Source organism: Aquila chrysaetos, chromosome 17 (genome assembly GCF_900496995.4).
Source record: "Aquila chrysaetos chrysaetos chromosome 17, bAquChr1.4, whole genome shotgun sequence".
Taxonomy (NCBI): Eukaryota; Metazoa; Chordata; class Aves; order Accipitriformes; family Accipitridae; genus Aquila; species Aquila chrysaetos.
The window spans coordinates 13,149,570-13,162,764 of NC_044020.1; the positions used below are offsets into that span (position 1 = coordinate 13,149,570).

General features: G+C 54.0%; 2 protein-coding genes across 8 annotated transcripts in view; one reads left to right on the forward strand and one right to left on the reverse strand.

Moving 5' to 3' along the window:
• The window catches only part of ADIPOR2 (adiponectin receptor 2), a 44,937-nt gene extending 42,152 nt beyond the window's left edge, over positions 1 to 2,785 (forward strand). For all 3 annotated transcript variants that reach the window (XM_030041047.2, XM_030041048.2, XM_041129596.1), the window contains one exon: positions 3 to 2,785. In XM_030041047.2, the coding sequence (XP_029896907.1) occupies positions 3 to 134 (132 nt within the window). In that variant the 3' untranslated portion in view covers positions 135 to 2,785. The remainder of the gene's footprint in view (positions 1 to 2) is intronic.
• Positions 2,786 to 11,368: 8,583 nt separating this feature from the next.
• CACNA2D4 (calcium voltage-gated channel auxiliary subunit alpha2delta 4) overlaps positions 11,369 to 13,195 on the reverse strand; it is a 131,261-nt gene continuing 129,434 nt past the window's right edge. For all 5 annotated transcript variants that reach the window (XM_030040134.2, XM_030040132.2, XM_030040133.2 and 2 more), the window contains one exon: positions 11,369 to 12,574. In XM_030040134.2, the coding sequence (XP_029895994.1) occupies positions 12,488 to 12,574 (87 nt within the window). In that variant the 3' untranslated portion in view covers positions 11,369 to 12,487. The remainder of the gene's footprint in view (positions 12,575 to 13,195) is intronic.

Sequence of the window (13,195 nt, forward strand, 5' to 3'; positions counted from 1 at the left end):
AGTTCCACTCCCATCAGCTGTTTCACGTCTTTGTAGTGGCTGGCGCATTTGTGCACTTCCACGGGGTTTCAAACCTCCAGGAGTTCCGTTTCACAGTTGGAGGAGGCTGCACGGAAGAAGATGGGATGCAGTAAAACCAGCCTTCAGCCCAAGATAGTAACCAAAATAGCACCGCAAGCGCGGTTGAAGCATACAGGCTAGCAAAATGAATACCTAAGAAGAATCCAAGTTTCAACTGATGGGGCATGGAGCTTCATGGGGATTCTGACTAACCAAGATAAATTCTATACCTCAAGCAATGGAATGAATCAATTTGAAGACCAGGAAATTCTGAAACCCTAACTTATTCTTGGGATCTACAGATTGAGCTACAGAGGACCCTTTCCAAATCGGCTTCTGTTCAATGCCATATTTATTTGTAGAACTGGGGAGGGATAGCTTAGCAGTTTCTTTTTTTTTTTTTTTTTTTTTTTTTAAAGAAAAAAATCAAGGTTAAATTTATATCCTCTTGGAGGGTTTGGGAGTTGATTTTAGATGCTCTTTTGGGAGAAAAAAATTGTAAATAAGATTTCTAACTTTCTGTTTAAATAAAATTTATATAAATGTTTTAAACAATGGGTGGGGGGAAAAGGGTTTTTGTAAAGAATGCAACATGCAAGTACCACACACTGTTTCAATTTTGCACAAAAAAAATGATTGCAGGAGGACCAGGTAAAATTCCCAGGAGTGAAGCACGTTGGCCCTGCAGATTTTCCTGGTGGCTGGCATGCCCTGGGCAATGTGGGGTCCTGGCCAGCACTTGGAGTAGGTTCAGTACGTGTACACAAGGGTTGTGAAGGCTGAATTAATCACATCGTCATTCAGGTCACAGTGTTAGGAGGTTTATTTACTCAAGTAACTGGAAAGATACATCTGTGCCCTGCCTAAGTGTGTGGGACAGCTGCCTTCCAAGCTTGTGTGGCCTGTATAGTTTTGGATAGTGGATCTTACAGTTAGTTGTTTTGTTTCTCATCATGTGTGAATTGGAGCATGATGGGATAACTGCACATGAAATGGCAAACAGTCCAACTCCATCAGTGCCTGCCTATACCCAAAGGCCCCCATCGAGTCGATGGTTGCCATTTGCAGGCCTGTTCTGTTTTGTCTGAACAAATGATGGTAATACATTTGTCAAAAGATAGTTGAGCATGTGAGGGGAAACAGAGGTAGGGTTAAGATGGACTGGAAAGAGGAAGCTGTGTGCTCCAGGACTTGGAGTTAACAGTTACTGCAGACCTCAAGCACATTACCTTCTCATGTGTCAGACCATATGCCAAGGGAGTTTGCAGGTTTTTCTTTTTAAGAGGAAAAATCCACGATCAGCCTAATGCAGTTCCTTTTTTTTTTTTTTTTTTTTAATTTTTTTTTTCCTTAGGTCTGCTTCCCATCTGTGCTTTAGCAATGGGACTGCTGGTATTTCTTAAACCTAAAACTATGAGTTCAGTTGGATTGCTGTGGAGCAAACGCACCTCCTATATAAGGGGAGGCATATACCCTTCTCCTGTGTAATTGATGTAGCTTGATCTTTGGAGCCCAGTCAGAAGTCAGACTGAAGGAGAATCTTTGGAGTTGTAAGATGAGATTTGAACATTTTGTTTGTTATGGCACAGGTATTGCTTGGAGTGTTTAGTTGGAAATTCAGAGCAATTACCTCTCTCACAGATGAGTTAAACAGCTATAAAATGCTGTATTTCACAAGGAAGGAAGGTAAAGGGTGGTTTTTTTGTTGTGTGGGTTTTTATTTTTGTTTGTTTTTTAAGACTCCTGTAAGTTTGAATTTTCATCCTTGAAGAGGAAAATGTGGATTGCAAAGATCTTCCTTGGATATCACGGAGTATGTTTTGTGCAGTTACTTTGCCCAACAAAGTCAAGTAGAAGCAGAATGCCTTCCTAAAGTTGACTGGATATTAAGGCTTCAGCCCACGAATGGAGTCTTTGTAAAGCTTCTGAGAGCAAGGTCAGCTGCAGAAAGAGGTGCTGCAGCAGAGTCTGTATGCTTAGAGGGATGTGTTCTCAGTAGGATCACTACACTGGATGCCTGCAGGGCCAGAAGTAGTTTATCACAGGTCTGTGTGGTACTAAAATGAAGTAAAGAGCAGTATTAACCTGGATGTAAGGGCTAATAGCACTGGCATCCTGGACAAAGATGTAGAGTTGCCTGGCAGTAAGTATACTGGTATCTGAGAAAAGTGTGGTACATATCAGAATCAGAGTTGTCTGTAAGGTGCTTTGGGATACCTCGGTAACAGTACCAGCAGAAGTGGCAGTCTCCATCCTGGATCATCCCACGTTCGCTCCTTGAAGGGTGATTGTAACCTGGTCCTACACAGCACAGAACTATTACAAAAACACAGTACTCCACCTGCTATTCTTAACCCAGTCAGTCTCTCCATTCAAGAAGTTTGTGTGTTCCAATAAAAACAACCTAGCTGTGCACTTTTCTGTAGCTCTTGCTGAGAACTCTTCCCAGGTTGGCACCTGAATGCCTTACTCTCAGCAGTCAGAGGCTTGCTTGCTCTGTGTGCAGGTTATTGCCATAGAATAGTTAGGACCTACAGCTTCTTTCCTTCCCCATTAAATAGTGGCCTTGTTCAGTATATTTCTTTTTAAAAATTGCTTACTGTTGGAAGCAATGAAGCACATTCTGGGGTTTTGATGGTTGGGGACTCTGGTGATGGTTCCATATAAGATGGGATCTTATTACTTGCTGTATTCTTAACTTCTGCTAATAAAAGAACCAAATGGATTATTGTCTAGTTTGGGTCTTTCTGTGCTGTGTGTGAAGCTTGAAAGAGTCAGTCTTGCTTTCTTCCTTCCCAACGCTTGCAGGCAACACTTTGTAGGTAAAAGACTTGTGCTGTTGCAGAAACCAAACCAATGCCTAAAGGCTTGTTTATGTACGGTTGAACCGATGCTTGCTGTATGCCTCCTCAAGCAAAAGCCAGTGGGTGGGGGAGTTCGCGCAACAAACATTAGTTTTGCTATGTGGCATCCTCTTGATGTCCAGAATTCACATCAAGTATGTGCCTGGTCTTGCTGTAAGATTTCAATACTGTCTAGTGCATTTAAACATCACAGCAGACAAAGGTGTCCATGGACCGTGCTGCGTCTTAGTTACGGTGCTAATCTCCAGGGAAAATTTTTTTTCCAAAGTCTATTTGATGCCCACTGGAGTTGCCAGTTGTAGTACAGGGCTGATAGTGGTGTGGGGAAGGAGGTGGTGTTAGGTGTGTCTGGTTGTATTGGGTTTGTGTGGCAAGGTCTTGGTAGCAGGGGGGCTACAGGGGTGGCTTCTGTGAGAAGCTGCTGGAAGCTTCCCCGATGTCTGACAGAGCCAGTGCCAGCCGGCTCCAAGACAGACCCGCCGCTGGCCAAGGCCGAGCCCATCAGTGATGGTGGTAGCGCCTCTGGGATAACAGATTTAAGAAGGGGGGAAGAAAGTTTCTGTGGCACAGAAACTGCAGCCAGAGAGAAGAGTGAGAACATGTAAGAGCAACAGCCCTGCAGACCCCCAGGTCAGTGCAGAAGGAGGGGAGGAGGTGTTCAAGGCGCCGGAGCAGAGATTCCCCTGCAGCCCGTGGGGAAGACCGTGGTGAGGCAGGCTGTCCCCCTGCAGCCCAGGGAGGTCCACAGTGGAGCAGATGTCCACTTGCAGCTCAGGGAGGACCTCATGCCAGAGCAGGGGGATGCCTGAAGGAGGCTGTGACCCTGTGGGAAGCCCATGCTGGAGCAGGCTCCTGGCAGGACCCATGGAGAGAGGAGCCCACGCTGGAGCAGGTTTTCTGGCAGGACTTGTGACCCTGCAGGGGACCCACGCCGGAGCAGTCTCTTCCTGAAGGACTGCAGTCTGTGGAAGGGACCCACGCTGGAGCAGTTCTTGAAGAACTGCAGCCCATGAGAAGGACCCACATTGGAGAAGTTTGTGGAGGACTGTCTCCTGTGGGAGGGACCCCACGCTGGAGCAGGGGAAGAGTGTGGGCAGTCCTGCCCCTGAGGAGGAAAGAGCAGCAGAGACAACGTGTGATGAACTGACTGCAACCCCCATTCCCCGTCCCCCTGTGCTGCTGGGGGGGGGATAGGTAGAGAATTTGGGAGTGAAGCTGTGCCCAGGAAGAAGGGAGGGGTGGGGGGAAGGTGTTTTAAGATTGGTTTTATTTTTTCATTACCTTACTCTGGTGTGATTGGCAATAAATTAATTTTCCCCAAGTCAAGTCTGTTTTGCCCATGACAGTAATTGGTGAGTGATCTCTCCCTGTCATTATCTCGACCCACGAGCCTTTTGTTATATTTTCTCTCCCCTGTCCAGCTGAGGAGGGGGAGCGATAAAGCGACTGTGTGGCGCTCAGTTGCTGGCTAGGGTTAAACCACAACACTGGTGCCACCACTTCATGAAGCTGGTTGTCATAAGAATTCCCCTGAGATACAATTATTCTGAACTTGCATAGAATGAAAAGCCTGGGACAACATGTATCCTGTCCCGTGTCTGCTTGTTTTTGACCTCTGCCACATTTTAAAAGTAACTTGAGGACAAAGTGGGATTGATGTTACTGCTAAGTTTCATCTTTTGCTTTGGAAAGCTTAGCTAAACCCACACTGTAGAGTGAGGGCATAAAACTGCAGGGTGGTCTTGGGGCTGGCTAGCCTTTGTCAGGTCTCCCTCTCCATCCTCCAAGCCTCCATCTGAACCTGGGCTAGCTATAATTTCAAAGTTTATCTATTTTTGCATGTTTAGAGACACTAATTCTTAGTGGCTCAGTGTTCCAGTGCCTGGTCTTGCAGATTTTAGAGCAGACTGGATGTGTACTGGTCCCCTTCCTTGCTCCGAGGTTTAAAAGGGCTTTCTCACTGCGGCTTGGGTGCCAGGAGGTAACAGGCAGGCAAGGGAAAGTAACAAGCTGGCCAAGGAGTCAAACTGGGTCGAGCATGATGGAAGGAGCAGAAACTGTGTTTTATGGACGGTATTGGAAAGCCAAAGGTGAAATATTGTGGGGTGAGAGCTTGTAAGGAGAAAAATGGGCAGGAGGGGCTGAGGGTGCAAAGAACAAGAGCTGGTGGGGGGAAAGAGGGTGGGTGCTGGAGACCTCGGTGGTTGTGGGCAAATTTTTAGGTGAGTTGAGATTGAGAAAGAGATGTCCAGGAGGCCTGGACTCAAATGTCTGATGTAGAGGAAATGCCTCCCAGCCTGTACCCATGTAAGGGATTGATTGTCTCCTCCTGGTATGCAGGCTTAGGGGCTGGCAGGGGTGGGAAGGAGTGGGGTTTGGCTGGGGAAGGAGTGGGGCTGGTGCTGACCAGAACAGCCCTGTGCCTGGAGTGGGGCCTTCTGCTCCTTTGTCACTGTTCCTTGGCTGTCAGCAAACATCTGTGAACTGCCTGGGCAAGATATGCCTAATCCTCCTCTTGTGTTGCCTCACACTGAGTCTGGGCATCTACAGCTGTGCTGTTTATCAGTTACTTGACTCAAGATACATGTTTTGCAGTGACTTGTAAGAGCCAACTCCAGTAAATGACCTGTGAGAGCTTGAGGTCTCAGGATGGATGTTTTGGGGTTTTTTTTTTTTTTTAAAAGGCAAAGCAAATTCAAGGACCGTGGAGAACGTTGGTATCAGATCACGCGAATTACACGAGAAGTAGCTGCCATGTTTGAATATGAATTGGGTTTATTCTGTTTTCATAAAGCAGGGTGATGCTCAAAAGTTGCCTGGGCAGGCTAAAATTGTATGTTCTACCTCTTCTGCATGTAGTTGTGGCCATGCTTTGGCTTCTCCCAAGAACTGGTTTGCTGGCTCGGTCTTACTTCTGGCATTTCCAGGAGCTTCACCTTTGCCCTTCTCTCCTCTAGTAAAATTCATGTTTGACCAACAGAGCTATTACTGTTTCTGAGCTGGGAGATGTTTGCACTGGAGATTCACAATGATCTCGCTTACTAGCAGCTTCATCTCTATAGTGGTACAACTGGGCACAGAGGCTCTTCACAGTTGGCATAAAAGCTGAACCGGTCTAGTTGTAAATGAGATGGGAAAATCATGGGCCTGGCAGCGACGTGTTTCCTTCACAGAGGCAAATGACACCCAAACCAGCTCCAGTAGCTCTCTTTTGGTTTCATCTCTAACCATGCCAAACCTGTGCATGCGGTTTGAGGTTTGCCTTAGTGCTGGCTGGAGCCGAGCTCCCCTAAACTGAAGAAGTTGTTCTCCGCAGCTGATGCCAGACTGCGGGGCCGGAGCCGCTGGCTGTGGCAGAGGCAGCCTGCGGCAGCTCCCGCTCGCAACAGGAGCGGCCGGGGCCGTGGGGCGGCAGCTGCTGCTGGGACGGAGAAGTGGGAAGCCGTCCCTCCCGGGGGGAGCAGCCGCTGCCACCGCCTCCCTGCCTGCTGCTGGCCGCTGCGGCCAGCCCGGGGCTCTGCCCGGGCTCTGGCCCAGCTCCCCCGTCCCGCCGCCTGCAGGGCGGCCGCGCTGGGTTTGCTGCCTTTGCCAGGGAGCCTCCTGCCAGTTTTGAAAGCGATACTGCGTCCCTCGGAGCCGGGCAGGAGGAGGGTGACGGCAGGCTCCAGCCCCTGCTGCCGGGGGGGCCGGCTGCGTGGCGCCGAAGCAAGCCGCTGCTGGCTGAAAGTTAGACGAACGAGAGCGGCTTGGGGCTTTGGCTAGCGTGTGACTTACTCGCCCTCGTTGGTGCGGGGGCTTCCCCGGCAGCCCCTTCCCTGTCCCCCGAGAGGCCAGCCCTGGTGTGACGGTGGCCTCCAGGAAGGCTGCCAGCCGCCTGCCGCCATCCCCGCAGCCTTTCCTCGAGGAGGGCCGAGGAAGCGCCTCTGCGCGTCCCCGTGCAACCCAGGTGCTGCTCCTCGTAATGCCGGCGGGAAGGACGGCGGTGGCTGCCCGGGCCCGGGGGAGCCAAACGGGGCTGTAAAGACGAGGCAGGGTGCACAGCCCTCTCCTGCTGCCGGCGGGGCCTGCCTGGGGAAAGGCGGGGAGCCAGGGCTCCCAAAATTTGAGGCGGCGGCAGCAAGCAAAGCAGGAAGAGCTGACGGCATTTCCTGCGGGGCCCACGAGCTATTTACAGAAGAGACGTGTTTGGTGGCGTTCAAGTGGGGTTATTACAGTTTGCGTCACGTGCTGACGACGAGCTGCGTTGCTGCAGCTGATGTCATGGGACGTAATGACAGCGGTGTTTGCTGGCTGAGTGACAGAAGGTGTAAAGGCTCCTTTCGAGTGCAGGGCAGAGGCCGGGGGAACAGCCTGCGCCGAGGGATGGGGGAGTTCCCCAGCGTCCGGCGGGGACGAGAGCGGCAACCCCCTCCAGCAAGGGTCCAGCTGGTGATGGAGGCATTCAGCACATGGGAGTTTGGTGCTCCTTCCCCACTTGCTTTTGAAAAATTGCTTCGTGCAAAGTGCGTGGTGCATTTGGCTGTCCTCGGCCTCTCTCCCCTGCAAGCAGAGGCCTGTGAGAGCCCAGGGTTTCTGCGCTGAAAGTACCATTGGGTTTATTAGCAGAAAAAGCATCCTGGAAAATATCTGAGGAGCTCGAGTTTGAGAGGTGTGCGTAAAACCAAGCAAGACTGTGGTACCGGTCCTTCGCTGTGGCAGAGAAGGGCAGCCCGCCCTTAACACAATTGGAGTGTGCGGCTCCTTGCTGCGACGGCTGCCATCCCCAGCCCAGGACGTGCCAGGCTTTTGCTAAGTATAAGCCAACTCAGGCCAGCCTGCTGAAAAGCTGCTGCTTTTGTGCCTGCTCCCAACTGCAAACAGCTGCTCTAAATCCAGGGCTGATTTTCCTACTATTTTGTAGGATGAAGTCATCCCTGTCTGGCCATACTCGAAGGTCTAGTCATCCGTGTGCTCTGTCCCAAGGCATGAGTCAAGGGAGGGCACGTGTACGTGACGCCGTGCGAGGTGTGCGTCCCTGCCCGCGGCTCAGACACCCTCAGCGCCCACCGCAGCGTTCGGGAGGGATCCAGGGTTACCTCAGCCTGCAGTGGGGTGTTTCTGAAGCCTGTAAGGAGTGCAACAGGGAGATTTCAGGTCCCTTCCCAGCTCCCTCTCCACCTGCCTGGGAGGAAATCGGCTGCAGGTTCAGGGCTTGTGAAGGCCCTGATTTGTGCAGCAGCCAGATGTGGCCAGGTGGGTCTGATGGACACCCCGCACTGCAGAGCACTGCTTGTGACTTTTCTCCCATCATGTCTTGCCTTGACAGCATAAATCCCAATGCCTACAGTTTGCATGCTTACGGGAGTGGATGGGATCTTGCAGGGGGTACAGCTGTGATTTATAGGATGGCAGCAGGATGCTGCTCAGCTGGAAGTGAGAGACGGCTCCTCTCACAGCTGCTCCGCTGCTGGTCAGATCCTCTGACCTCAGATCTCTGTTTGCTTTTGCTGACCTATTTTCATCTGCTGTGCCCGGCACATGGCTGAAGAAGTTGAGAGCTAGAGCAGCTGCTCTTCCTGGGGATTTTTCTCTCGCTGTAGTGCCATGAGCCGCCATCTCTGCCAGGCAAGCAGAGCGCAAGGTGGAATTTGCTTAACCCCATGTTGGAGACCAGAAAAGGGTAGGTGTGCTTGGGGTCTGCTTTGCTGGCAAAAACCAAGCGAGCCGTTTGCCTTCCAAGGCTAAAACCATACCTCCTAGGTACCTGCTGCGGATCAGCAGCACCGTGGAAAGAAAAGGGCTGTGTTTGCCTCCTAATAATTGGCTAAGACAAACTTCATGTATGGAAGCAGGAGCTTTTGTAGCAAGACTGGGTGCCGCAGCACGTGTGTGCTGCCTCCCCTGGGGAGCAGCGGCATGGGCCCCTTGGGAGCTGCTGTGGCCAAGCACACCCACCTGCGTTTCGAGGGCAGCTGGGTGGGGGGCCCAGGGAAGCTCCCCTCTTCCTCGCTCCCCGCAGCAAGCCTGGGAGCAGGTCTATAAACCACACTCCCTCCCTGGGCGTCGAGGATTCCCCTCAGAGGGGTGCCTGGCACTGCCCAAATGGTACTGCTGGAGCTTCCCAGGAACGCTGGGGTCTCCTCCATCCTCCCGCGCAGGACCTGGGTGAGGAGGGATGCCTAGGACATCCCTATCAAGCATTGAGTGCAAGTGTGGGGACACAGTGGGAGCAGGCGGTGCAGCCCAGTGAGGGGGCACAAGGAGATGTCTCCCCTACAGCCCTGCAGCCAGAGGCAGGGAGCTGTGCCACAGGAGCGGGGCAGCCCCAGAGCATCCCTGGCTCAGATGGTGGGAGGCTGTGGGGTCATGCCTTACCCTCACCGCCTTGCAGGGGCCACTCTCCTCTGGAGACACACCAGAGCAGCTCCTGACTATTAGTTGCTGTCTGGTTTCACCCCCCCAGTCCCCAGCTGAAGCCCTGCAGCGTGGGCAGGAGGGGAGCTGTTTGCTGCAGGGCGTGGGGCACTGGGGGAGCAACTGGTGAGCGCTGGAGGAGGCAGCACGGGCTGGCGGGTTGGGATGCGATCTGTGGGACTGAGGCAATGCAGGCTGAGGCGAGTGCTTGGCATCCGCTGCCAGCCCTGGCAGGGCCCAGCTGAACTGGCCAGCCGTGCCCACAGCCCGGCTCTTGCTGCCTGACAGATGCCCGGGGAGGCCCTGGCACGGAGACCCTGGCTACTCTGGGAACAGCTCCTTTTGCTTTAGCTGGGTGTACCCCGGCACCGGCTGCACGGAGGCAGACATCCATCCTCCCGCTGCTCACTGCAGCTGCTCAAGGCGGCAGTGTGCAAACAGTGCGAGTGACTCCGCAGCCCAGTTCCCAGTGTGTGCTCGGGTTTTAAGTCAGGGCAAACCTTTACCCTTATTTTTTGGTTTAAGAAATAATCCGGTTCTCACCCCTGTCCTATTCCCTCCAGTTACAACCTATGCACAAACTTGCTGAGTCAACTAAACCAGGTATAATTCACATCTTCACTCTCTCCGTGTGGGTCTCTTTACAGGACCATGTTTATTGTGGATTAATGCACCTGAAATCAAACATGGTTCATATGCAGCAGGGCAATGTGTATTTATGTATCTTTTTTAAGCTGAGCGGAGATGGGACTGCTAATCCTTTCTGACAGGGAGGTCACCCTTGAGAGTGGTGCCCCAGGAGGGCAGTCACCACGGGCAGGCGCAGGGAGCCGGGGGAGCTGTGCCAGCTGGCCCGGGATGCCCTGAGCCGGTGGCTCCTCCGTCTGCGAGCAGCTCCTGACTCCTCGGCCTTGACAGCAGCCCCTTTTCCCTCCGTGCTGCCTTCATCTTCCTCGGCTGCTTCTGGCTCTGATAAGGTCACTGCATCTGAAGCCTGGAAGCCATCTCCACCTCCAGATTTACTTCCATTACCGCAGTTGTTCCTCTCCTCTTTGCCGTAACACCACCTCCAACAAGGCAAAACCCGCCACAGCAGGAGCTGTAATGTCCTGAAATGTCCCCATCAGGACCTGGTTGTGACTGGTACTGTCCCCTTAGTGTTGGGTGACACTGGTGGCAAGAGGAGCCGGATCCGTACTGACCCTAGCACACATGGGGTGTGTTTGTGGGCTCCTGCTTGTGCGGGGAAGGGGACAGCGCTGGTGTGAAGATAAAGCCCTTTCCCATAAAACTGCCCTTTGCAGCAGCTGCATGTGGGTCTAAATCCGGCGGTGGTGGCTGCGGGAGTGGGTGGCTTGGTGGGCTCGGTGAGGAGCCCCGCAGCTCCACACGGCCAGCACACGTGGCGGGCTGTGTTGTGGGCAGCGCTGCTTGTCAGGCAGCGAGCGAGGAGGGTGTGGGCGCTTGCGCTGCAGGAGGTGACAGCTTGGTGTGACGAGCCGCACAGCTCTCGGGGCACCTGGAGAGGTGCAGGGGGCTCCCGAAGTGGGCCACCTGGCAGAGGAGGCCAGGGCAAGGTTCTGCCCTGCTGGCCTGCTCCCTTGGTGCCACCACCATGGTGTACCCATGGGTTCTGGGATGGCTACAGACGGGGATGGTGTAGAGCTCAAGGTGAGACCCCGTTTCTATCCGTAGCCGTTGGCTGTGGCATCCCTACCCCTGACGTACCCTGCCAGCGCCAGCGCCGGGACCCCCACCCTGCTTCAGAGGTGACAGAGAGCTGTGGGCTGTAGCTGGCTGGTTCACAGCACGCACTGCATGGCCAAAGGCTCTTCTTCCCGTAGCTCCGGTAAAAACAGCGGTGCAGCAACCAGGAGCACTTCTTGGTGTCCCCATGAGTTGCTGGCACATCCCTGTGGGCCACGCCACCGCAGCTGTGTTTGCAGTCCCTCCACCCACACCCTGTCCCCACAGGTTTGGCGGGGAGAGGGGTTTCTGGGATGTAGTTTAGGGCTGCAATTAGCACCAAACATGACATGCTGAAGCTTAAGTATCTATTTAAAATATGCCATATATTTGTTTTTAATGAGATGGTATGGAGCAGTTCATACAAAAAAAAAAAAAGGAAAAATGGGTGCTCCCCACCCATTGTCTGTAAAGCTCTGTGAGAAACGGCCCATGCCCACCAGCCAGGAACGCCAGGTTCAGGGCAGGGGGCTGCTTGCCCCAGGACAACCAAGGGCAGCTTCAATGAGCAGGGCAGTGCTGCTCTGAGGGCAAAAGTGCCCATTTCTTAGCTGCTTCTGCAGTGAAACTAGCAGGCAGTGGGAAACATACTCCCTCTTTTGGTGGGTCACACATAACCCCTTCCCAGAGGTAAGTCCACATCTAGACAAGAATCTGGATGCTGTGCTAGCAGTGTTAGGAAGGGTCTCCTTGGCAGAGCTGGCGTAGCTGCTGTTAACTAGTCAAGCTGTGCTACTTCCATCATCTGGTTGCATGTTAAATTAGTGCAGTTCAGGTTAGGCGCCATGTCCTGCCCCTGGGGTCCCAGTCGAGGACCACCCCCAAGACCAAGAGCTGCTGCCTCCCTGCTGGGAACCACTAAGGGCCCTGTTCTGGCAGGGCTGTGCCTGGGCTGCCTCAGACTCGGGTGCTCAAAATCCTGGTGGCTCCCACTGAGGGACAGGCAGACAGCGTCCCCTGCCCCTCCTGCTCTCTTAAGGCCAGATCTGCCCCACCGAGCTCTCTGCCTCCTGGGGCCAACTACCCCAAAGTGGCTCCACGGGAGGCAGGGTGATGGTGAAATGCCAGCCGTGCCAATGACCTCGGCCGTCCCGGCTGCGAGCCGATGGCCAGGAGGAGCAGCTCAGTAGGTGCTGTGCCAGGAGCCGACCCTGCCGGTCCTTGCACAGCCCTTTTGCCGCAGCCTTTCAAGGAGGGAGCAGCTTCCACCGTCGGCACCATGCTGGACCTTGTGTTGAAGGACGCAGGATGCGCCGTGCCATGTCGTTAACACCTCATCTCCCCAGGGAGTTGCAGTGGGCATCCCAGGACGGCCTGTGCCCCTGTTTCCTCCCCTTCCATCGCTCCGGCCAGTGGCAGCCCTGTCCTCCCGGGTCTCTGCCGCATAAGGCGCGTTGCGGGCAGCGTCACCGTTGCAGGCAGCATCACTGCAGGAGCAGCGCCAGGGGCAGGAAGAGCAGCGTCGGCGAGACAGGGATCTCGGCAGCGCCACCACAGTCTTGGGCATTTTCCTGGGAGATGGGAGAGAAGGCGTCAGCTTGCTTACTGCCAGGGTGGCTGCTGGCAGAGGGAAGGGAGCCTGCCCCTCGCATTTGGAAGGGGAGCAAAGCCTGTGGCCAAAAGGAAGGATCACCAGGGGAAAAGGAAGGGACTGCTTTGATGCCCGTGGGCCACAGTGGCCACCTGTGAGCTAGGAAGCCACTTATTTCCTTGGCTTTCGCCATGCTCTGCCTCACACCCTGCAACCCATCCCTCAGCCTCGGAGGCTGCAGCAGGATCGGCTCCCGCCTGCATGTGCCTCCTGCAGCTCCTTCCAGAGTCCCCTACCCACAAGCAGGTCACTGTGCCTGCTCCTGGCCCCGCGAGGCAGAGTCAGGCAGCTGGGCTGCCTTGCACACTGTGCAAAGGTACCTGGACCAAACTCCTGCCAGCCCGGCAGACGGGAGAGCTGCCTGGCTGCACCAAGCCCAGGTCGCAAGGGCTCGTTACAGGAATCAGGGCTCTTCCAGCAGATGAAACCCAGCAGCCCTGTGATGTCTCAGCTCAAGCCCTTCCCAGGTGTCATTAGCGTGACCGTCCTCCTGCTGGGAAGCCCCCTGGGGAGTCACACGTCTGTGTCTGGGTCCAGCCAG